Raw genomic sequence first — 25,301 nt, 5'->3', positions numbered from 1 at the left:
ATTAGGTTTGATAGTACTCTAGTACTTAATTAATGTACTGGACAGCAAATGCTCTTTCTGTCCAAATGGTATTTTCATTTTAAAATACCCTACAGCAATTACACCTTCTTTGTTGTTTAAAGATGTCTGACTCCAGGAAAATGTCTAAAAACCACACAGTGGAGTTTCATGTTTCTTTCTAAATTACATTCTGGAAAAGTTAGAAATGAAATAAGATATTTAACTAGAAGCCAGTCATGGAGACTAAAGCTAGCTTCTAAATGTGATTTTTGATGGTCAGTTTTGAAAGAATTTGGCATAAGTGTTGGGATATCACTTTGAATATTAAATAATTTTCAGTCAAATAAAACTTCCTTTAAATTGTGTGCCAAGTGTATTTCGTATTTGAGGGTAAGGTAAACTATACAGAGTGATATCTGTAATTTTTAAAAGTGCAATTGTCTCTTTTTTCTTAAAGAAAAAACAGAACTTATTTCTGTGCAAACTTTCCATTTAAACTTTTTTCTTCTGCTTATGTTCATGTGACTCTACATGAGATTAGTGCAGATAGTCTTTTCATATGGTTTTAATTTAATTTGGTTCAGTTTGTTTCATTACTCAACATGCTGACTCAGTTAAACTCATTCTGTCTTTAAAAAAAAAAAAAAAAAAAAGAAAAGGTAAGGATATAATTGTATCTCATGTACTTTGGACTTTTAAGTTTGATTTTCATCTTGCTGCAGTTTCCTCTCAAATTCTGTTTCCAGAATTTTGTTACTATATTTGCTGTATGTCCCCTTTTCTACTTTACTCTTTCCTTGGGATTTACAGATTGGTCAAGCTTCAAAAGCATAAACAATCTTTCTTAGCAAAATGAAAAAAAAAAAAAAAAAAAAAGGACCTGTGGCCTAATACTGTTTTGTCTATAGTAATTTGTTATTTTCTCTGGAAAATTAGTTTGTGCTGATTGTTTATATATAGTTGCACGTTATATAGAACTCCAAAAACATATATATATGTTTTGGGTTTTCAAAGCTTTGGCTTTTCATCTTCTAGTTTTTGGTCTTTGGATTAAGGTAGGAAGACTGCCTGTCTCCTTTCTTCCATTTTTCTTTTGTAGCAGTTTGGCTGTCAAGGCTGCATTGTAATTTCTAATACCTGTGCTGAAAATTAAGGTACCTGGAAGCATGTTCTGCAGCATGGGGTTTGGGGTTGGTTGAAAAATCAATAATTGATTGGGATATACTGGGACAGCTTTCCTTTATTGATTTTCAGACATGCTTTGGCTTATACATTTAGAGCTTTTGTAGGCCACAGATTTGTTGGGGAAGATCCCCTAACCATACCCTAATGACATGGGAGAGGTGCATAGTTGATGGAGCATCTTTTGGGATCTGTGTAGATGTGTCTGGATTCCATGACTAGCTCACTGAGGAAGCAAACATCTCAGATGCATGAAACATGCTGTAGCATTTGGGCCCTTCTTTAGCTGAGACCTTCGGTGCTGCACCAGATAACTTGGGTCATGTGGAGAAGGAAGCTGTGTGGTTCACAACTGTAGGATAACTGAAATATGCATTCAGTTGGCTTAATACAAAACTACTGCCACCTCCAGAACTATTTAGATGGCAGTTATCTAAGTGATGTTGGTCTGCTCTAGCCTGTCCGCAAACATTTTGTATCAGCTGGGCCCTGCTTACTGACAGATTCATGCAATAGGAAAATTCCCCTTTTGTCAATGTGAACCCAATTTAAAGAGATCAGGCAGATGAGTGGGTCCATGTATGCTTGCAGTCATGCTGCATGTTACCTTTATGAGAAATTTAGTGCTGTGAGTGTTGGGTGGCACAGGTCAGAGAGGTGGTTGGGATTTCTATTTCTTGTTTTGCTATGTTTATGTTTTTAAATTCAGAACATGTAGACCACTAATCTGTGAAGGGTAAGTTATATCTGGTAAAACATGTATTTTGTTGTCCAAGTTTTGATTTTTTTTTTTATATGCTTAAATATCAGTGTAACTGAGTGCTAAATTTGAGGGTAAAGATTTATATTGTGTAGATGATTTGATGTTTCCAAAACACTTTTAATTATAGTAACTTTTTTTTTTTTAACATTAGGAGAATAAATATGGAAGGGTATAGAACAGACAAGAACATGTAAGGAAAAGTTGTGGAACCATTTTTCAGACCTGTGTATTGCTAATGAAAAATATGTGGCCTAGTCCAGAAGCATACAGTAAAAGCTAAAGCCCGTGAAAATACAGTAAATGACTGTGTGTGTGTGTTCACATAAGAACTTACAAGCATCCTTTTAATGGTTGTGATGCCTGCTGGCTAATTCATGTCTTATTTCTTTTTTTCCCCTATTTTTTCTGATACTTTCAGTGCAGCGTGGATAGTGAAGCAGTTATCTCTGCAATACAGACAGGTCTAAGTATGTCACCTACATTTTTGTTTCCTGATCAGTGATGGAAAAACAGACCTTAAAGGTTTGACCTAATTAAACGTCGGAAGTGTGTATTGCAGAAAGTGCATCCATTTTTGCACTTGTGCTGCAACATTAATCCGGTATGTGGCCCACACAGAAGTGCAGCACAATGTTGAAGAGAAGCATGTTCAAATACCACGGCAGGCCTGGCTTTCTAGAAGCTCTTCTGGTCCTCGTTTTCATAGTTTTTCCTTCCATAAACATTTACAGTCCTTCTCTTTTCTTTGCTTCCATGAAGTAGCTTCCTGAGTTAGGTACCCTGTTTACAGGTATCACTATTTTTCTCTGTGATCTCTGGCAGTGCGCATGTACTCAGTCACCTAGTTAGTACTTCTATCCCTTCAGACCTCAAAGCGTATGGACAGGAGAGTTAATTTAAATGAATAAATTAACAGCCACAGTTTTATGTGCCCTTCTGTCTGAGCAAGCTGGAGGGATCAGCTATATGTTTAGCAAGGTAGTAATTGATAACTGAAATTGGTAATCAAGTCTTGATTCTCCCTAATTACCTACACTTCAGTTTATAGTGCCAATGTAGTGACATAGGCGGAAGAAAAATACCCTAATTAATTCTTCTTTCCCCCACATTATTGCCTTTTTTAACTCCTGAAGTTTCATTGTGCCTGTGGCTATATGTCTGCAATAGTTGTTAATTTTCAAAGGAAGTTCAGATGTGCAAACAGGTAACTCTAAGTTTCAGGAAGGTACAGGTTTATATAAGATCTTGATTCAGGGGATACTAAGCAGAATGTCCAATTGCAAGATGCTATGAAAAAAAAATAGGCTTCTCCAATAAAGAAAAAAAAAAAAAAAAAGGAAAAGAAAAGATATCCTTAGCAAAATACAGTAAAATAGTGCTGGTTGTCTTGTTGAGCAATATATCTTTGTGAATAAAAGAAGGTGCTGCTTGTTCCTTTTTTTTTTTTTTTTAATCTTCCCCTAATCAGTAGTTAGTGTAACTGTTAAGTTGATGTCCATTACTTCAAGATTTCCTGTCATCTTGGTGGTTCATAAGTCCTGCATTGCTCTGTAGGCTCAGTTAGTCCACTGGGACAACTTTACAATCCAAGACTTATGTCTGGGATTGAACATAAACAAACTGGTGTACTAGAGTGTTTCAATCTTTGCCTCCATTTTTTTCATTTTATCATCTAGATTTCTCAAAAGAGGAAAAAAAAAAAAAAGACTATTGCAGTTCAGATTTGCAGTCTAAAAGAAAATGTTTGCTATGCATATGTTTGGAAAGGGCTATTCCAAAAGCTGGAAAAGGAATGACCATTTTGGAGATACTGACATATACTATTTTTAGAAAACGTGGTAAAGTATGTGAAACTACATTTAGCATGAAGCCATGTAAACTCTAAGATCTTACAGACTCCTAATTTCAAGATGAAGAGAGCTAAATTACAGATTCTAATAGTATCTATAAATACTTTATCACTTTTCTGGAATCCTTCTGTTTGCCTTTGTTCCTTATGCCTTTCTCTGTAACTTCTTTCCTTTCCACTCTCTAAGTCCTCTCTGTTCTACAGAGTGCACTAATTCTTTTTACATGTGCTAATAATATGGTCGCATCGCCTTAGGCCTCAAATTTACAACCCAATCATTTCAAGACCCAGCTGAAGGTTTACTCTCCTTTGTTTTAAAAGTTCCCATGGACTCAGTTACGCAAGGCTACTTCACAACCCTTCTTCTCTGCTTCCCTTGAGACTCCCTTTTCCTAATATAATATTGGCCCTGTTTCCGTTGTTAACAACGTGTCACTATTTTTAGTATGCATGCAGCTCATGTGTAAGAAAAATGTTAAAAATGTTTAAAGTGATCTCAAATTTCATTCAGATCTGTATTGTCTGTTTTAAAACCTAAATGTGCCCTAAATTTATTAATCTCTAAAAAAAATGTATATCCTAGGTTTGACTTTTTTTTCAGTACTTAGTTGTCTGACTGCCACTTTGTTGTACAGTTTCTTTACCAATCTAAATTGCTGATGCAAAGTGATCTGAATAAACCCAGATTTTTTTTTTCCTGATGCATACCTGATATGAGGAGAAGGGAAGAAGGGGAAAAGAGGAGAGTAAAGAACATCTTATTCTGAAATGAAATTTGACCTAATTCTGGAACAACTTCTGCTTGATGATGATTTCTTTTTCTTTTTCTTTTCTTTTCTTTTCTTTTCTTTTCTTTTCTTTTCTTTTCTTTTCTTTTCTTTTCTTTTCTTTTCTTTTCTTTTCTTTTCTTTTCTTTTCTTTTCTTTTCTTTTCTTTTCTTTTCTTTTCTTTTCTTTTCTTTTCTTTTCTTTTCAACTGATAGTGTTATACTTTTGCAATTCTGTTCTGTGTTGTACTGTGACAACTTAAAAGTTTCCTGTTGTTGAATTGCAAAGCCCTATCTTGAGAAAATAGGAGGTAATAAGACTGCTACCCTTTTTCAGAGAAGTGTGTTTTATTTGTCCCTCCCTCATCCCTTCCTAATATGCTGGTATATTCCTGCCTAGGAAAAAACTCTGGTTCTAATTTGGGATTTCAAAATGAAAATGAAATGTCTGTGATGTAAATGGGCTTCCTGAGGCTGTGGACATCTAAGGCTCCTGCCATTAAAAACATCTATATCTAATTTTTGGTCTCCAAGTAAAATCCTTAGGTCTAAACTTCTTAAACATCAAAACCTTTTTAATTCTCTCTGAAGCACAGTCTCCAGAAAGTATTTCTGATGTATAATTCTGAATGGGGAAGTTCAGAAGTCACACCTGCTTAGCTGCAAGCATTTGCTTATAAATGAAGTTGAGGTGATCACTGAGTGTGATTGTCACAAGATGGCCTAGCCTTCGAGCCTACACCTGACTACAGTGCCTGGCCAAACAGCTGCTTTGTGTCACAGTCTGCTTCACAGTGATCAGGTACCAGGGTTGGTCTCCAGTCCTTCCTAGAAAGGTGTATTCTGTAAGAGCAACAGAGATTTGTGAGCCTCCATTGCCTATCACCACCAGTGGATGCAGCCGAACTGTTAATTGTCCTCTGTCCTGCCATTTGGTATCTGTGAAGCAATTTCTCAGGACATACTAGCTCTGTTGTTTGCTGCTACAGAGAGTGTGAATCCATGCTTAGTCTTTCTCTCAACTTCAGTGGGTTCTGGGTTAGAGTTGTGAAGTGTCAGGTTGTCTTAAAATTTCCTCGTAGTTAACATTCTAAAGAGTGTACACTGTGCTACGCTGGGCTTTAATCAGGGGTACTTCGCTGCACAGATAATTAGAAGCAAAAGTAGCAATGCTTTGGCTAGTCTGCTGCCATAAAGTTCAGTGAAAGAATTTAATAGCAAAGGATATACATTTTTTATCGGTATATGCAACTAATTTTCATTAGCACACAAACACAGTGTTCTGAGAGTTAAGACAAAGATGGTATAAACAATAAAACAATCAAATACAATATGGATACCATATACTGTGTTACCCTTTTAGTACAAAGTCCAATATCTTTCTGTTATAATGCTCTTTGAAAGAACTAGTACTGGTACAGAGATAATCTCTGATTAACTCTGTAAAACCGTGTTAACATAAAAGGGATTGTTCATGTCACAGAGAAGTATTTTCAGAAATACTCCAAGAGTCTGAATTTGAGTACTTGCCTCCTTTTTTTCTTAACAAAATATTTTTACTCTTCAAACCTGGCGTTTGTTCATTCTGTCTGTGTGCTCCTGTCTTCTTGGGGTTTTGATAAACCTCCAGCATGGAAGAGGGAGAAATTAATGTGTTCCACTTCATCTTCTCCCTGAGGTCACAAGTGAAGGAACAATGAAATTTCTAGGCTGAAATGAATTTCATTAAAAGGGGACCTAGTTAACCTATTGCAAGTTTTTATTTCTAATATCTGCCTTGGTGTGATTCCATGAATTTTACATTTGCGTCCTGTTTGATACAGAGGTGGAGGTTTGAGCAAACATAAAATATTAATACTGAATCTTTGCACTTAATGAAGACATAATTAAAGGTACTGTTACAGAAGGGACTAGAAAGAGGTAATAGAACAGTGCTTAGGGTTTGTTCAAGTAATTTTTTTAATTTGCCATTTGCTTGCTATGGGTGAGAATTTATAAAAAGGTAGAAGCACAGACTAAGATTGCTAGTGAGAGTGTTTGTATAGGGACTGCCCTTACATCCACTGATGTTCATGCTGCTGTGTTAGCCACTTTTTGCTCTTTCAGAATGGAAAAAATTAATTTTCTATTCAATTTCCAGAAAGGAAACAAAATAATGTCGAAAATGTAGTTTTTCCTATTTTATCTACTGTAGAGGCTTTCTCATTTTGTTGACGAATACAGGCAGTGGATGCTTGACTTGTGCCTAAGTTCTGTTCAGCAATGCTTGGAGTGCTGTTGTTGCTGATGCTTGTTGTTAATGTGTTCCCCTTCTGTAGGGGGAAAAAAAAAGAACAAAAAAAATTAATTTTGTTTTATTTTATTTGCATCTACACTTTTTTTCTGGGAGGCCCAAGCAAAATGTGACTAGTGCCTATCTTCACTTGAGTGCTGCACTGTGATCCACAGAACTTGCAGAAATTAATTACTTTCACCTTTTTGTTTTCTTTTTAATATCCCCCAAACATGCCAGAGCACATAAAATCAGATGTAGGCCTTGGTCCAAAGACCTCAGAAGGAGCGCACAGGTGGCACTTGCCCAACGTGCAGCATATTTAACACAGGCTTGTTCTAAGCGATACTTTTATAAACCAGAACCCTTAAACTGAAAAGTAGAACCGTCTTTAAAACAACCACATGGCTCTACATAATAAACTGTGGTAGGGCTCAGTACTTTTATTAGCTAATTAAACTTTTGCTGTGTTGAGAAGAATGCTTTGGGAACACACGCCTGAATGTATAACAAAATTCATTCTGTACTTGTACCATGTGGAAAGGAAGCACATCTGGGAGTGAGTGGGTGAATGTGAAGAAAAGCTTTTCCAATTGCTTCAAAAGGAGCTTGAAGTTTATTTTTTAAGTAAAGTGGTTAGTTTAGGAGGGAGCTCAGCAAGTTCTGAGCTAGACAGGTTTTCCCATTGGTTTACTGAACCTGAAAGAGACACTGATTTATAGGAAGCTTGCCTTGCAAGTTCCAGTTCTTGGGTTTCCCTAGATGCAAGTGTCATAACATGCACTTCTTACTAAATAAGACCACCATCTGCAGACATCTCTCTGTGGAATTCCTTAGGCATCCTACAGAAAAATATACTTTTGTGTTCGTCTTCCATTTAAGTAAAACTTTATCTTCAGAAGCATCACCTAATCATTTTGCTGAAAACCTCCCTGTTCTTTGTAAAATTCATGAAATAGAAAACCAAATCTGAATAAACGATAACCTGCTGAGCCACTTACATTCACTGTTGTAAATGAAGCTCTAACTTTGTTTTTTATCTCCAACAGACAAACAACAGAAAGGTGAATTTGCCTTAGAGGGCTACACCATCAGAATGAATAATAACCTTCGGAAGGATGCAAAGAAAGATTGCTGTTTTGAAATCTCTGCTCCTGATAAGCGCATTTATCAGGTTGGACTTCTTATGTCGACTTGAAATTAAATTGATAAAGCCGTTACAATTCCAGTTACTGAATTAACATTTTAGTAAAACAACTTTCACTGACATCTTAATGAAAAAACGAAATCCTTTCTTGGTTACACTGTATATTCATATATAAGGAAAAAAAAATCTAATTTAAAATATATATGTATATGTTCAAATGTTATCTTTTTGGACAAGAACAGGGAAATCTATCATCTTTATCTATTGGTCATTTCGATGTAATTATTTTAATACCTATTATATGGTATGTCTGCATGATTTCTTGGATGAATTAAGTAGTGGAAAAAAAGTTAAACAAAATATATATCAGTGTTAAATACATATTGTATTGGTCATGGCTTTGCCAGGAATATCTACGTAAAGGTACATATCAGCTGTGCAATTCAGAGATCTATCAGCTCGACATCAATATAGAATGTAAGTTTAATAAGTTTTAAATATCTGAGATTGCAGTTGAAAGCCAGTTAATTAAGCTGTCAGGTAGTGTGTTGGAGTCTGACAAGAACATTTTTAAGAAAACTGTACCCAGCAGTCTAAAGAAATTCATGGGTGTCTTCTAATTGTCAAGGGCAAATTTTGTTCATCAGTTCTGGCTTTGACATTGATGAAGAGAAGCAGCTTTTTTCTGCACAGCTGCCAGCTGCTGATCAGAGTTTCAAATCCATCATCCTCTCCTTCAATTACGTAAATTTGTCAAAATTAGCTGTACATTATAAGAAGCATCCTTGCAAGAAAAGTACGAGAAGACATGAAAAGAATTACTAATGGTTTCTTGAGGAAGTGACAAGAATGCTACAGACCCTTTTCTATTGCTAATGAAACTGTGGTTATATGTTTGTCGTTGCTACTACTAGTTATTAATAAATATTTAATAGTTTGCAGCTGCCACTCCCAAAGAAGCAGAGGAATGGGTACAGCAAGTGAAATTTGTAATACAAGGTAAGCCAGCCTGAAGAACTATAGCCTTTATTATTAGTCCTGCCTGGTGACGGTAGTTCTGTCCATTAACTGATCTGTTATGTTTGTATATCTATTGTTCGTACTTGTCCTAGTTTTGAATAGTGAGTCCTGGATTTCAGTCACATTTTCGCTTTTACGTAACTTTTCTTCTTGTGCAAGATTCTTGTTTTTTTCCAAGAATAACATTTAGCCGGAAAGCTCTCCCTTATGAATGCTATAACAAAATATGCAAAGTAAACTATAAGCACCAGCTTGTAGAAAACATGATGTGTTTTCATTTTGCATAAATTCTGCATAAGCTTTCTTTTCTAGGAAATGTTAACCTTTTAAACTGCTTTTATATAGATATGGAATCAAATACTATTCCGGAGGAGGAAGAGGAATATGATGATGTTGGACAAGCGAGCAGTGAACCAATAGATGATAGCATTTATGAAGAACTTCCAGGTACTCTTCAGATTTTTTACTTATGACCTGTGACAATTTTGTCTTCTCTACTGCTAATTTGGTAACTCTGAGTGGCTAAAAGTAAGTGGGCAAAGTAACCTGATGGGTAAGATATTTTCAGATTTTAAATTTTACTGTGACATTGAATGTGTCTTTAACCAGATCTGAGTGAGAACAGTTCAGTTTTCTTTAGCAGGGGCATCAAAATAGTGCAGAAGATGTAAAAGTGGTCTCAGGGGACTTTTGGCTCATTAACATTCTCTAGTATGTAATTTTTTTAAATTAAAAATTGACTTGCCTTACAGCTTTTTCCACTAACTTGCCCATATTTTTTTTTATTCATGTTGGCATTTGTATTGAGCAAAAGTTCTCTATCACTCTAGCTGCTGCCTGATACATGATCATATAATCCTGCAAGAAAGTAATGTGTTGGTTTGAATGGGCTCTGGAGATGATCTGTAAATAAAGAAAACATATGAGTATTGACATTTTATTTCATATCTTCCAGTATGATTATGGTTATATACAAACTTAATGTGAACAGCTTTTAGAATTGATTATAGATATTCAGGTGATAGGATGAAGATGTTTGGTCTTCTTTATATTTTAAGAAACCATGTAAAAATCAATTAATTTTTTAGATACCATTTTAAAGAAATTATATCTTAAAGTGATATGACAATAATCACTTTGTATGAAATAATGTTCTGCATCCCTTACTGTGTTAGGCAGTGCAATTATCAAGCAATAACTTGAGAGGAAAAATCAGGCATGTCATGTGATGCCAACTAACTTTATTTATCTGCTAGGTTGAATATTGAGTCCACCGAAGGGGGGAAAAAAAAAGTATGCCTTGGTTTTCATTTTAGTGTTGTTTCAGTGAACCAAGGGAGAAGAGAGTACGAGTGACTGATGAAAAATCAAAACACACCCCACATCATACAATTGGAAAATTGTAGGAGAGCTGTTCCTTATTTTTATTTTTATTTTTTTTCAATTTCTTTGAATTTTATCTAGACTACTTCAATACACAAGTGCATGTTCTGCTGACATGGGGCACAGTTGTGTCATGCATGCTGTAAAACTCTTCTGCAGTGGATATAAAATCTGTGTTAAGGGTTTAGTCTTATAGCTGGAAGAATGCAACCAAACCTTGCTGCAGTGCTCTTTGGATGCTCGGGCTCTTAGAGAAGGTGATGCTTTATGTTCGATTATATGTTCGTTAATGAAGATCTACGTGTGTCCTAGGTTAAATTTCTCTTACCTGAGCTTCACTTACCTTACCCATTCATTTGAATCTCAAACAGGAAGTAGATCTATAGCAGTAATGCATAAAATATTGGCAGAGAAACAAGAATTAATATATTCTTTGCCTTCTTTGCTCTGAGTTCTGGTTTTGGAGAATTGCTGGCTTGATATGATTCAGCAAGAATTTAGAGTGTTTTCACTTATATCGCATTTTTATATCAGTTTTCCAGGAACTGTTGTCTCCTAATGTGGCTAATAAATCTGAAATGTAACAAAACAGCTGTCACAAAGAAAGGATAGCCCTTCTGTTGTTCAAGAAATCTAGTTTCATTTTTCAGTTAAATAACAGTCTTTCTCCATGATCTTGAAGTGGTGCTTCATTTTCACGTTGTGAAGTAGGGATTTCCTTTCCTTATTTTGTACCTAAGAAAAGAGTAAAAGAGTTCCACTTTGGTCTCGCTTGGCTTCATTAGGACTGATTGATTGTATGCTTTTAATTCCTGTTGGCTGTCCTTTCTATTTTCTCAGGTAAACAAATGTATTCTTTCTTCTTTTAATAGTCAAAGGGTGGAGCTCCGTTATTCCTGCTGTTACCTTACTAATTTAGAGCAAACAAGGAATTCTGAACTCTTCTTAAGAGAACAGAAAAGAAAAATTCCTTGTAGAGCCCAAAAGCTATGATAAGCTCTGGAGTGTAGAAGATAAATTCTAGATCCTTGTGAGAAGGGAGAAGAAATTTATCTTCGTTTTTTTATCCTTGAAACATCTTAACATTAGATCCACTGGCTTTTCACAGATCAACTAGCTTTACAATTATATATTTCAGGTATTGTTGTATTTCACAGCGTATTGTACCTTGTTGTTATTTATTTGTGTATAATTTGCCATTTCTCAAGTAATCTTTTGCATTTCTGAGGTATTCCAGTAGTCTTTTGTGTGTGTGTGTGTGTGTTTGTCAGCATTTCAGAAGCAAATTAAAACAGTTCATGAAGCATTCCTTTTTGTAATACTGGTTTTAGTATTAGAGTAAAGAGTGTTTGGGTTATAAAGAAGATATGAATATTTTTTTCACTGTTTAGAAAAACGGGGAATTATGGAGAACTGTAGCAGTAAGCAGGATTGGCTGATGCTATATTCACTAGCTATCACATTGCTTTGTTTCTTGTTTTTCCTCTTGTGGCAGGAGACAGTGTAGAAAAATTAATTTTCCAGACAGGTGCTGACTAGCTTCAAACCAGTATCCAGAATAGTAATAGTCTATTAACCTATTAAAAGCTTAGATTTCAATGGAATTCAATTTGTACTGTCTGCTGGCAGGAGGAGTAAGTTGACAGTTGGAGGGGTTACAAAGACAGAAATTACTCTTTTGATCTCGTAAGTCACTTTCTTCTTTAATGGCACATACAAATACATTTTTACCATAGAAGCATCATTTGTTTCTCAGAATTAGAGTGTTTTACTGTGTTTATTTAGGTGGAGTGAAAAACATCAGAACAGCTAAAGCTTTTCCAACTTGTAAACCTCCCTTGCAAGATTTGTTGGGGGTGGGGAAAAAAAAAGTTTTCTCCAGCAAGCCATGCTTTTGTCTTTTTGTTTTTAATGAAAATGCAGGTTGAAAATGTGGTCGAGCAGAAATAAAAATACTGTAATGAAGACCCATTTTTTTGCTTAATTAGCTATTTATTTTCTAATTTAGTACATTTTATATAATTTTGACATGGAAATTTTGTACTACAGTCTACAGCTGGATATTATAAGCACAGGTGGTTCCTTTTCTGTAACATAAATTCTAGAACTGTACTATTAAATAATTTTGTGTATGTGTGTAGATCTAATTGGATGCGTTGAGTCTTTAGCCTAGTGCTCTTCAAAAAAAAAAAAAAAAATTATTCTTGTTAGAATGGGAGATACTTGTCAGCATTAAAGATGTTACATCTGTTACAATTCATGAAGACAATTTATTAACCTGGGGTCTTAGTGACATCATTTTTAAGGGCCTTCTCTACTATCTTCCTTGGTCTCATGTGCATGGACCACAAACCTGAATTTGCAAAGCCAACCATTGCTTGCCACCACGATCTTTCCTGCAATATCAGCTCTGTGTACCATCTACAGCAGTCTTGCACAATAGGAGAGAAGAGGTCTTAATTGAAGTTAACATCTTTATATTAATTTTCAATCTTGTCTTTCTTTGCTCTCTTTCTGCTCACAAGTTTGCACTGTAGTAGTAGATTCCATTGTGTACAGTATAGTTTCCATTAAAATGTTTCTAAAGATAAGATTTGAATTTTTTTTGGTGCTTCTCAGTGCATAAAGATGAAAAGCTGCCCTTACAGAACAGGTAAGGTTGGAAATCCCCAAGTGCTGTGGTGTGACATAAATTGGCATTCTTGGCTTTGTGTCATTTTTTTTTTTTTAGCCTGTCCATAAAATAGAGAACTTCTGGGTGAGAGAGAAGTAAGGACAGTGAAATTCAGTACTGTAGTGATCTCTAGCTAGGAGAACTGCTGTTGAGAACTAATCCACTCGATACAACTTGCATCACTTCCCAGTTTGCTGTAAATTAAATTTTGGGATCGATTTAGTCTCTGACTGGGACAAGGTTCACGAGAATGAAAAGCTTGCCTTTGTCCTCCAATACCCACTATCAATTCTCTGCCAAACAGTTTGGTCAAGCTGTAGTATGTGGCCAATAATTCTGTTTTGCAGTGTAGTTAGAAATTTAGCTAGCGAAACTGTAACCAGGGGAAAGCTCAGGGAAAGGTAAGAAATGTCTTAAGTTTTATGCAACACAAAGTATGATATAGAAGGTAACACCTTTCTTTTAACGTGTATACTTATTTTAAACAAAGTCCTTTAGTATACTTTTAAAATTATATTGATATTGTTCAGAACTTTTTTCCAGCATTGTCTATGAAAATAGGGAATGATCAGCCTGACTCTGACTCATGATTGCCTCTTTAAGCAGCCAGTTAACCTCTGCAGTTTAGCAGCATAACTTAATACCATCCTCATCTCTCTTGCTACTGGGTCATTTGAGCTTTGAGGAAGGAAATTGTTTTTTATGATGTTGTAACCTTTTCTTGAGCATAGAGGGGAAAAAGGTAAGTTCGTGATCTCTGATTTACCTCTTGGGAAGGAGGAAGTCATGATTATTTAGTGGAGTTTGAGTATAAGCTTGGCCTGTCACTCAGGAACACCGACTCATTGCAAATATTTGTGTTCTCAAAATGCAGTGTCAGATGTATTGACTTTGGTGCTAGAAGTGAGATTTCACAGTGATGTGTTAAAGAAAATTCCTTTTCAGAAGACCTTTGCTTACTTTTAGAATTTTCAATATACCATGGTCAAGGCCCATAGGACTAATGCTGCATTTGGTGTCTGGCAGTGGGTTACAGGTGTACAATTAGTTCCTACACCCAGCAGGCTAAAATAAAGAAACTGTTAATGGACCAGTGTGAATCAGAGCAGTAGGTCTGAGTCAGCAGAGACACAAGTAATTGAGGAGTCTGAGATGTTACTTGCAAGGATTGCTGTTAAGTTAATATATTATATATGCTGGTATATTGTCTAAATTCCTCCCAGCATCTTTTGTTTGCCTCAACTATTTATGGAGTTCTTTACTTTTTACCAACAGAAGTTGTACGTAGCACTGATATGCTATTGATATTTTTTTTTTCTCCACAGACAGAATTCTAACTGCATTTTATTTGTAAATGAAGTGATTTCTAAGTATAAAGTACATGTAGGCTCTGGAATATTTGAAGCTGAAAAGACCAGGTGTAAGATCAGAATTCTTGAGAACAGTATTAAAGATGAATTTCCAAAATAATTACTGAAAGTGTTTTTGAGTAATTTCCATCAAAACATCTTTCATGTTTGAGAACTGCAAGGGCCTTTTTTTCCCCCTTCTTTTAAAGCAGTAAGTACAGGTCATTCTTCAAAACCATTTTTTTTCAAAGGCCGGATCCCAGTGTTGTTAAGGGAAAAGTATTAATTTCTTAACTGTTTAATTATTTATACATATGGGATATTTTTGCCTGTAATATCTTACTGATAGGTATAATATCAGAGTAAGGACTGCTACAAGGCTTACTCACTTTGCTGTAAATTAAAAGAAAATAATAGTAAAAAATAATAGTAAAAAGCCTATGTAAACTACACGTTGGTGTCAGAGAATAGTAAAGATTTTGTTTTCCATCTGAGATGTGTGGTTTTGTTGTCATGATCACTGGTATTTTGGGTCTACTCAGTGTCTTTGATTATATGTCAGATGTGGAAAATCACTGAAAAACAACCTATTGAAACCGTATATTGCTGAATCCCAACTGCTATGATGGACTGGAGCCGTGTCTGAATTCTCTGTTGCTCTGGGATTTGAGGCAACACTCTTGCGGGATTTACGTGTACCATAAAGTGTCTTCCAGCTGGCACTAAATGCTTGTGAGACATGAGTTATGAATCCAGGCAACTTTTTGCTATTTGAAGATTTCATATTCAGAAGGTGGTTAGGAACCTGATACCTGGATCTCAGCTTTTGTTTGCCACAAGAATTTGGGTTTATCTTCAATTAATGTAATCCTACATCTAAGGATGGAACCTTTTCTTTCTATTGATGTTAGGTGTCAGTGATGGAAGAGGAGGTAAGAAAATCTAGTGTAGCTGAAAAGAATAAGATGTCCCTTGAGTGGGAAGTGGCAAAAATAAGGTTCACAGACTATTTTGTGTTTCTTGTAAAGTGAATATTAAGTGATGGTTTGTAGATAACAGGTGTCCCATAGATGTCAGAAAGACTGCTGTGCAATGGTACATGTGCATGAGACAGTAAACATATTTCTAAACATACAAATGTGAGGAAGACACTAAAAACGGAATAATAATTGAGTACAAAAACTTAGTCTAATTTGAGTTCTGTTTTTAACTTTGTTTATATTTACATTGGACATGTGTCTAGTGTGACTGTTGTTGTCCACTGCTATTTGGAATGACACATTTACAGTGAAAAATGATGGTATCTTTTATTAGTCCAAAATTCTGCACATCTCGTTTGGTGATTTTGCTTTTCAGTATTTGTTTGGTCAGTGTTCTCTGATGCCTTGACTTCTATATTTGTTTTCTCTTCCCTTTTAACTCAGACACATTGCTTGTTCTAAGCCTACGTTTTCAGAATTTCAGATTGCATCTTCTATATTCCTGTTTTGTAGTGGTAGAAAGAACCATGGTCAGATATGAAATCCAAAGTAGTTGAAAGCATTATCTACATACACTAAATGGCAAATATGTGCTATTAAGTTTAGGTATTTATTCTCCTCTTGTTGAAATGCATGCAAGACAGGTTTCTGAGTTTACAAGCAGTAAAAACAGTAATATCCTTCCTGAGTTGTGATCAACTATAATAATAAGTTAAGGAATTCATGTTGCAAAGGCTGGGTTTATCAAAGTCTCGGGTTATCAAAGGCTGAATTTTATTTCTGTATTTCAGAGTATAAAACAAAACAAATCAGAAGTACTAAATCAGACCAAAAAAAAAATTTCCCCAAACTAAAATAAACTGGGAATGCTTGTTAAATATGTGTTGTCTGTTAACGTTTTGAAGCTGGTTTTCTAAAAGTTAGAAGGCCTGACGTAAGAATATCTAAGAAGGAAGTATTTTTAATCATGCAATTTTATATTTAAAGAAGTCTTTCAAAAACTAATTAGCACACATCTCATTGAAATGAATTTACTTATTGAAATAAGATTATTTTATTGCATGTACTGATCAATCATTTTTATACTATTTTCTATGCACCAGCGCTAAACAACTTTTGACACTATTGATCTCGAAAACCGATCTGATGTGAACAGTATGTGACAGAAGGTTTTTTTTTAGAAAAAGATAGAATTCTGCCTCAGAAAAGCTTGTCATCCTGGAAAGACAAAATCACACAAAGTAATCTTCTATCATAGCATTTTTGATGCGGACTGTGCTTCTGAGAGTTGGCTTTGTGTTAATTGTGAGCAAAGCTTTGTTTATGCATGCATGTCTTCAATGGATTATGGACCTGAAGTTCTTTCTTTGGTGGCACTGGTTTTATCTAATTAAGCAGCAGTGAAATAATTCTAATGCAAAGCCTTCAGAAGAAATGTCTTTGTATGTGAGATAGTTTATTAACCATAAATTTGAGGAATTGCTGTAGTTTAGCAAGTTCAAAGTAAAATGTCAATTGTATTATGTATATTTATGAAAATAGAAAATTTGGGCTTGCTCTATTACATGGGTATAACTGTGATAAATGCTATATAGATAGATCAAGGAACCTTTACTTTTTGAATTTGTGATGAATGACTGCATATCAGGCTATTAAAACCATTAGGCAGAGTCTTTTGAGAAACAAGAGCAACCAGAGGTTATATGGTGCCTCAGGCTATTGCTTCTCAACTTTTCTGGTTTCCACAAGGTAGCTATTAAAGAACTATAACTTATACAACTGGATTCTCAAATAAGACCCAGCAAGGTGGGCTTTAAAGGCTGATTTATTCATTCTGTTACTGTAGATACAATCCTCTTATTTGAATTTTTAAGCCTTTGGAAAGGCATCAGAATAAATACCTCTATTTTTTTTTTTTTTTGGTGTCTAAGTGTACTCTATCTGTTACCTACTTTACTTCCCACTCACCTTAAAATGGAGAAATTAGACAAAGCACTACAAATTAACCAGATCTTTGTGATTCTTGCTGGCTGTATGCATGTGTACCTGTTTTGCTTGTGTGTTACAGTGGTACTGCATTTGTAACAGATGTCATGTTTAGTTTGCACGTACACAAGGAAGGCATTGTAGGAAAAGGATTCCTGTCCGTCTTGGCTGCTGCTCCCTGGGCTGGTCCCATGTCTTTGAAAGAAGCAGGTTGGTTGCTCCTAGGAAAGAAAAGTGGTCAGTGGGGTGGACCAGAGATGCAGCAGTAGTCTGTGCCTAGAGTAGGCACAGGGATGCGCCAAGGATGTGCAGGGGCAGATACACAGGTGATCTTCAGCAGTGAAGGAAAGAACATCCTCTTAGGAAGTCAGAAGAGACTGTGGACAGATTGTTGCTAGTCAGTGAAATTTGGAGCAAGGTAGGACGAAAATATTCCTGTTCAGAATACAATTAGCACAGGGGAGGTTTTGTTTTGGTTGTTGTTGTTTTTTCTTCTTATATTCAAAGCAAAACCATTGTCTACAGAAAAGCCTCTAGAGCACAGAAGGAGCTTCTTTCTTCTTCCATTGTCAGAAAATACTTTAAGTGAATCTATGCTTGCTTTCATGCCTGTCTCAGTTTTTTTTCTGAAGAAGTGAGGTGTCTCCGTTACTAAATATTGAGCAGTGACTTCAGATAATTCAATAAACAAAGGCAGATACAATTTTGTTGTCATTTCCGTAAGGACCATAAGACCCAGTTTCCAGGTTAAATCACCTAGCTCAGACCTAGCAAATGATTCCTCGTACACTGCAACTGGGAGTCATATCTCTGGCATGAGGCCTGAAGAGTCTAAAGTACTGTCTGCAAGAGAATTCAACTAATCTCGGCCTCTGGAGACTCCAGATTTTCATGAGAACCATCTGCATGCCAATCCCACAGTAAAATGGTGAGCTGCCTAGGGAGCACTACCTCCTGCTTATGAACTATTTCCAGATCCCTGCCATTCTCCCTCATCTCTTGGAGGTGCGTGTAGGGCTAGTAAGATCAGACATCCAAAGCTGGTGATCCCACTCCAGGCCTAGTGTATGAGAACAGGGGAATGGGTGAGTATTTATTAACACTGGTAGAAATTAATGTGGAAATATTGCCCCCAGATATTGTTAGTCTAAACAGTCTGTGTTGCGGTTACAGTTTTCTGCTTACTTCTGATTTAACCTGATTTTTGTTTACTAGTGAATCATAGCAAGCATGTTTTACCATATAGCAGCTTTATTTCATCATTTAAGCTGGAGAAAAATTTAGTGTAGTTGGTGTAATTGAATTTGGTAGCATGAGCCATGAACAGTGTGAAAAGAGTCAGTGGTGTGTGTTTGTTACTTTTCATGAAAGCACCAAAAGGGTGAAAGCTGCTGATTTTTTATTTTTTGTCAACGTGCCGTTAATGATCAACACAGAGAATGCAAAAATGTCTTGGTAGAACATTTTTAAAGGAGTCACAAGAGAAGCATCTGGGAGCCAGACTTCTCTTGTGGAAACATGCCAACAACTGTATTGTGTTTCCTTTCACTACAGCAAAGTATGCTGAAATGCCTTGTCTTCTGTCCTTTTTTTCAGTAAAATCATTTCTGGAATCAGACTATAAATTTGAATACTTCAACCCTGAGGATTATTAAAGGATATTATGTGGTTTAAACAAGATGCTTTTGTTATGATTCTATGTATGTAAATACTATGTCAAGTCACATTTGTCACTATTAGGGATATGTAGTTTTCAGAAATGGCTTTTAGATTTAAATCTTGCTGCAGATCAACGAGTACAGGAAACTTTACTTGACATTAAAGACTTTTTTCTCTATATCATATAAATTTAAGCCTGAGAAATATAACTCCTGTACATGCTTGTCAAATAACACCGCAGTACAGAGTTGTACAGTATAGATTAGCTAGTTGAATATTTGATTGCTAGATGTATTTACGTAGAGAACTATTTATATTTTCTATGTAGATTTTAATAGCCACCACATTTACTTTAGCAAAACATCTTATTGATAAGGTTTATAAAATGTCATGTTGAACGCTTAAACTATTTATATAACTAAGAGCCATTACAGGTTAAGAGGACAAACAAAATTAATTTAGTTACAGTGAATTCACATAAATCTTTATAGTGTTTATATATACATACGAACAGTCTTGTGTGCATGCACACATATTTAGGCAAGCAGTCGCTAGTGCACATTCCTGTGAACCTACAAGACGACCATGGAATCAACTTCAACAACATTACTTGTTTTGTTCCTTTGAGGTATGAATTTACATCCTGTCCAGTAGTTGCAACTACTTTTTTGTGGGAGAGAGAGGAGGATAGAGGAGGGAGTGTTTTTTTTTGTTGTTGTTGTTAATTAGCCAAATAACCAGATAAGCCTGTAGAAACATTAAGCCCCAGAAGCTTTCCTGTATGGTGTTGAGGCCTACTAAAAGCAGTATCTTAAAATACTTTATACTATCTTTTAATGTTTAAGTATGGATTTAGGTAAGATGCCTATTGCCTGGATTTTGTGGGCCAAATTTGAGGCTCTAGGAACATTTTTTTTTAGAAGTGGAGCCAAAACTGCTTTTGTTGGAAGCTATTGTGAATCCTTACCTTCAAAGGTCCTTCTGCTCAGGTATGCAAGTTATATAATCTCTTGATCAAAAAGTAGAGATAACATTTTAAAAAGTGCCAAATCCAAATTAACGAATTTGTAAAGGATCTGTTCTGAAGTCACTTATGAAACCTTGTTTGTTCATCAAATATGTTTTTGTTTTCTGAGTTTAATATATTCTGACCAGTTCACTTAGCATATAGGATGAGACAATTCTAAGAGGCTTGATTTTTGAAAACAAATTTCTGAAATAATGAATTTAATTGTAAACGCGTAGTAGCTGTGAACGTAAAGACAGGAAAAAAATGAATGACTTTCTGGAAGTGGCTCTGTGTAATTTCTTTTATTCTTCATTATAATTATTGTGTGTATATCCACGATTGAACTTGCTTGTGATGACCTTTATCTTTTCTCTTGAGAAGAATTACTATTATCAGGTCTTTCTTCATGAGGAAATAAAAAGGTCAGTGCAAAACTCATCCCTTATTTCTATGCAGTGCACATTGCACTTTGGCATATTTGTATTGAATTTTATTAATAATAATTAGATCATTTTGTCAAAGAAATTTTACTATTCCAAAATCAGACATTCTACATGGCCTTTCCTAGTATGTGCTCTTGCTTTTTCTGCTTCTTTCTACCTTCTCTTCTGCCAAGGTTGCTATTGGTGTAGCTGAGATTTTACGTACTTCTATTCCTCCTAATTCTGTCAGCCTAGCTAATTTTGTTTCTTCTTCTATAGCCTTAAACAGGCAAACTGCTAATTCTTCTGCATCTATATCTGCCTAAGAAGAAAAAGATAATGTAGAGAATGTGAATTTGTTATCTTTTGTAGTTGAGATTTTAAGTTATTTATTGCTAGGATCTGAACAACTATGTTGATTTAGCTGTCACTCAGAACATGACTGAAGGTTGCTTATTTGCAAGGGGAGCTTCAAGCAGGCACTCCAAGCAGGAAGCTGAGTTCATGAAATCTTAATATATTCATAATTAAACCCAGGAATTGCCTGTATCTCTGTGGATTGTTCACTTGTCCTAATGAGTATATTCTGTTCTGTCATTCAGGGGACTGAGCATGTTTTTCCTCCCATTGTGATACTTTGCTCTTAAAGCCTGAAGAGCCTTGTGAAACCCTTGAAACTGCAGCTCTCATAATAACCAACAACCTTTGCATTTGGCAAAGGAACAAAATTTATGGGCTCTGAAGAGGATATAATCTTTATACAAATTGGTTGTGACTGCAGAATGGGGCGCAGACAGGAAAGCAAGGGGACTGGGGCACTTGGTACTGAAGAAAGGAAAGAGAATAAGAAAGAGAGAAGGCAATCACATATATTCAGGTCTCAACAAGTAGGGAAGGTAAGTTAAGCAAAGCATGCTCCCACATTTCCTGAAAAATTTGTAAAATTACAGTAGAGTGAGAAGATCCAACTGCTTGTGTTGAGACAAAAATAAGATTTAACACTGCATTATGCAGCAACTGTAGATGACCTTGCCAATAACGCTCAATTTTTTTTTCTCTTGTGTGAGAGCAAATGGTTTTCCTCCAAAGAGAGAGATGTATTTTTTTTTATTACTTAATCTTCACACTTTTTACCCTAAAACATCATAGTAAATATTTTCTACTAGAATTTTTCTTTTCCAGTAGGGCAGTGAGTAATGATATAGTATCTTCCTGCTTCTATGAACATATTTTTATAATCTGTTGCCATAGTATGTTTCATATTAATGGGTACGTATAAGATAATATAGGAGAAATTCAGTGTCTTTTTCACACGTATTTAGAAAGAGGTCCCTCCCCCATATTGTCCAATTTGATTATTTCTCTCTACTACTGCACTCTGTGAGTATTCTTCATGGCAATAGTTATATGATTCAAACAGCATTTTTCTACAGTAGACTAAGGAATTGTAACCTAAAGTGTGCTTTGTGTTTGTCCCTACTGGGACTTTGATTTTTTTGGTTTATTTAACTCTTTAGTGTAGCAAATGTTATGACTCCAAAATGCTTTTGTCAGGAAGAAAATGTATCTGCTTTTTGGTTTTGATTAAGACAAACCATAACATATGCTGAGGTTCATTGAGTGGTGTCTCAGGAAGGTTGTTTAAAGAGAGAGAATTGTTTGCAGAAAATCTAAAAGTGATATTCTGGGACTCCAGTATCACTTCCTCTCCTTCTCACCATCTTTTTCTCCAGCATTTATCTGGAGATAGTTGATTACAAAGTCTACTTTGTGAGTAATAGTAGCATACAAGAGCACCTTTTTAAGATACAAGAAGTGCAACAGGGAAAAAAAAAAGCCAGATCCTCAAGGAAGTCAGTAAAATTTACATCTGGTGTCTTAGCAAAATCTGGACAAAATAGTTCTGTTATGTAAAGTCATTAGCTTCAACTGTATCATACATGAGACATCAAAATACACGGATCCATATAAAGCTGAATCTGCAGCTTTCATCTGCAGCTGAATAGCTTAGATTTTCAGACAGTGTTATGGAGTACCAAAAGAAGTCAAATGTCTCATAGAAACTTGATTCAGATTTCAGAGTTGGGGCAGGGTGTTGGACTTAGCAATTTCCAGAGGTCTCTTCTATCCCAAATGAATTCACGAATCTATCTTCACCTTACACAGCCAGTGGTATTTATTCAAGGCCATTATGGGGTCAGTACAACGTTAATTGTAATGACAAAGTTCTGTTACTGCCTACTGGTAGTACAGACAGAGTGGTGCATGTACTCAACCTTGCCAACTCTGGAATTTGAATAACAATCATTTTCAAAGAACTGATTAAAACTTGCACAAAAAGAATCAGTTGCAGGCCTGTCCAGTTTATCTGGTAGTGTATTTGAATGAAACCTTTTGCATCTGTTCTGGAATCAGTCTTGGATCACATGTGTTGAAAGGAATTAGGGCTGGAAATTGGCATGGGTTCTGTCCTCAACTGAAACTAAAGCATCTCAGTACTCATAATGCTTTTATTTAAAATGTATTTTTATATCGTTCAGCATGTGGAGATCTCTTTCGGTTTTCTGTTCGAATACTGTTCCTTATTGGCTGTTTCCCATGATATTTCTGAGCACAGTGGTGAAGATTTCCTCAGATGCAACTTCCACTTTCATGTCACCTCCTCTACAGTCCCAGTGTTTAACCTGTGTCTGTGTAGCCCATTTCTGTCTTCATCTTTGCTGCCATGGGAATCAGCGTTTTCACTCAAGCTTGTCATGCAGGAATATGGCTTCACTGTGAGCCATTGGTAACTATCTGATCCATAGAAGTAGGGTTAATGTAAGAAATGTCATCTCTTCTCTCACACCAAGAAATTTTTAGGTTTAGAGTCTCCTCTAAATAGCAACCAGCTTGTTTCCCACTTCTGTCACCCTCCTGGAGGCATTTTCATCCCCAAACCAAGCACCCTAATACAGTCAGATGAAGATGTATTGTTATTTATTATAACAAAGCTGTCTGTTGTCCTCTCCTTGCTGCACCCAAGGTCCTGCACTGTGGCTACTTGAGTATACAAGAGCACCTTTTAAAGTTAAGAAGTGCAATTGGAAAAAAATACACAGTAATTCTCAAGGAAATCAGCTAGTGTATGGGTATGTACAGGTGTGCATACAGTGGGAATACTGCAGATGCCTTCAGCTCCTGAGGCTGGGGAGCATCGTCCTCTGGAATGCTAAGTGAGGCAGCGTGCTGGCCCTGCACAGAACAGGGTGTTAATTCTTATTCCTTTGACCCCAGATGGTCTCTAGCCCTCACAACTAATGCTAGCAGAATGTGTCAGTTTGGCCATATTATAAAAAAAAGGATTTTATGTACTTAAATTTTGTGTCCTTATTGTTACTTGTTTGGAATTGCTTAAATGTTCCTTGTCAATAGTCTTGTCTGTAAGAAGCTAGTTCTCACTGTTTTTCAAAATTACATAGCTGGATTGATTTATGTTTCTTATTAGAATAATAACCCATCTGTTATGGGGTTAAGTCAATCCATAAAATTACAAATCTGGGAGACAAAAGGTCTCAACTCTTACTCACAGTAAGCATTTATTCATGTTTGAAATTTCTTGTTTACATTTGTGCAGAGAGATTATTTGGTAGGGAAAAAAGCAGTGTGTGTGGGGGAGTAATACTCTTGGTGTTAATAAGCCATTGTTTCTTTTTCTTAAGCAGAGTAATACAGAGAGGTGTGCTGTTCAGTGGCAGCAGAGTTCTTCATTGTACACACCTTTGTGTTTGCATGCGTCTCTCATCCCTGCTGAGTACAATAGTAAGGGCACTATGTTCTTTAAAATGGTCTATTTAATAATACAAGTTTTTTGGTTTTTTTTTTTTTTTTTTTTTTGGGGAGTGGGGGGATTGTCTTACAAGACCTGTGTATGTGTTTATAACCTTTTGACATCACAGTGAGATTTCACATGAAGACATATTAATGCACATTACAAGCATATGATTGCTTGTATCATTATGAAACTGATGAACAATTACTTCATTGCAGTGTTTTTTATCTTAACTGATCAAAACATCTTCCAGTGATTTTTATAACAATATGTGATTGGAATAACAACTTCACATGTTGTAGAGTTCTGTGCTGCAGCCGAGAGGCATGTAAATACAAGCTGCTTATTTGCAAGAAGCTTCCAGATTTGCAATATGATTGCTATGGAAACCACACAATGAAAACCTTATAACCATCTGTGTGGTTTGGTAGATTTTGCTGCATAGCTGAGCTGTTTTTGTTTACTGTTATTACAGTGTTGAATAGGATATATTAACCCACATGCTGGGATTATCCAAGGTATAAACTAATGCTGTGCAATGGCAATGTCTGTCTCAGAGATCAGAACACAGTAAAAAAAAACATTTAATAATGTCATTAAATTAGTGTCTAGTATTCGAAGATGGTTAAGGAGTGTGTTGGTAGAGGAAACTACTAAATTTATGCATATTTATTATGGAGATACCACATTCCAGTGTAGGAATGCAGTGCTTGAGCCAAGCTCTAATCCATTTTATATGCAAGTGGTATGATTTTTTTTTTTCCTTTTAAGAAAAAGAAATTGGAAGAAAAATCTATTGATTCATGTCAAAAACTCAGCTAGTGTAGTATTCATTGTTCTCTTTTAAAATCATGTGGATGATAGAATCATCTATGGTTCTCTGTTTATTTTTCTGTTCTTTCTTCAGACTGCAAAATAAATAATTTATTTTGAACATCTTTCAGGGACTAACTAAAAAAACCCAACAACTTAATAAATATAATGAGTTCCTTGTTGCATTGTCACTGCAAGAATTTTGGAGTTGGTTGC

At 35.7% G+C, this 25,301-nt stretch overlaps 1 protein-coding gene across 1 annotated transcript in view; it reads left to right on the top strand.

Annotated features, from left to right (window-relative positions):
• Nucleotides 1-25,301, top strand: part of SKAP2 (src kinase associated phosphoprotein 2) — a 116,177-nt gene that overhangs the window by 68,614 nt on the left and 22,262 nt on the right. Inside the window, exons 7-9 of the mRNA XM_032181833.1 lie at nt 7,882-8,006; nt 8,915-8,978; nt 9,345-9,446. Coding sequence (XP_032037724.1) covers nt 7,882-8,006; nt 8,915-8,978; nt 9,345-9,446 — 291 coding nt within the window. The remainder of the gene's footprint in view (nt 1-7,881; nt 8,007-8,914; nt 8,979-9,344; nt 9,447-25,301) is intronic.

Source organism: Aythya fuligula, chromosome 2 (genome assembly GCF_009819795.1).
Source record: "Aythya fuligula isolate bAytFul2 chromosome 2, bAytFul2.pri, whole genome shotgun sequence".
NCBI classification, from domain to species: Eukaryota; Metazoa; Chordata; class Aves; order Anseriformes; family Anatidae; genus Aythya; species Aythya fuligula.
Note: the sequence above shows the minus strand (reverse complement) of the source record. Positions and strands in the feature narration are given on the sequence as shown.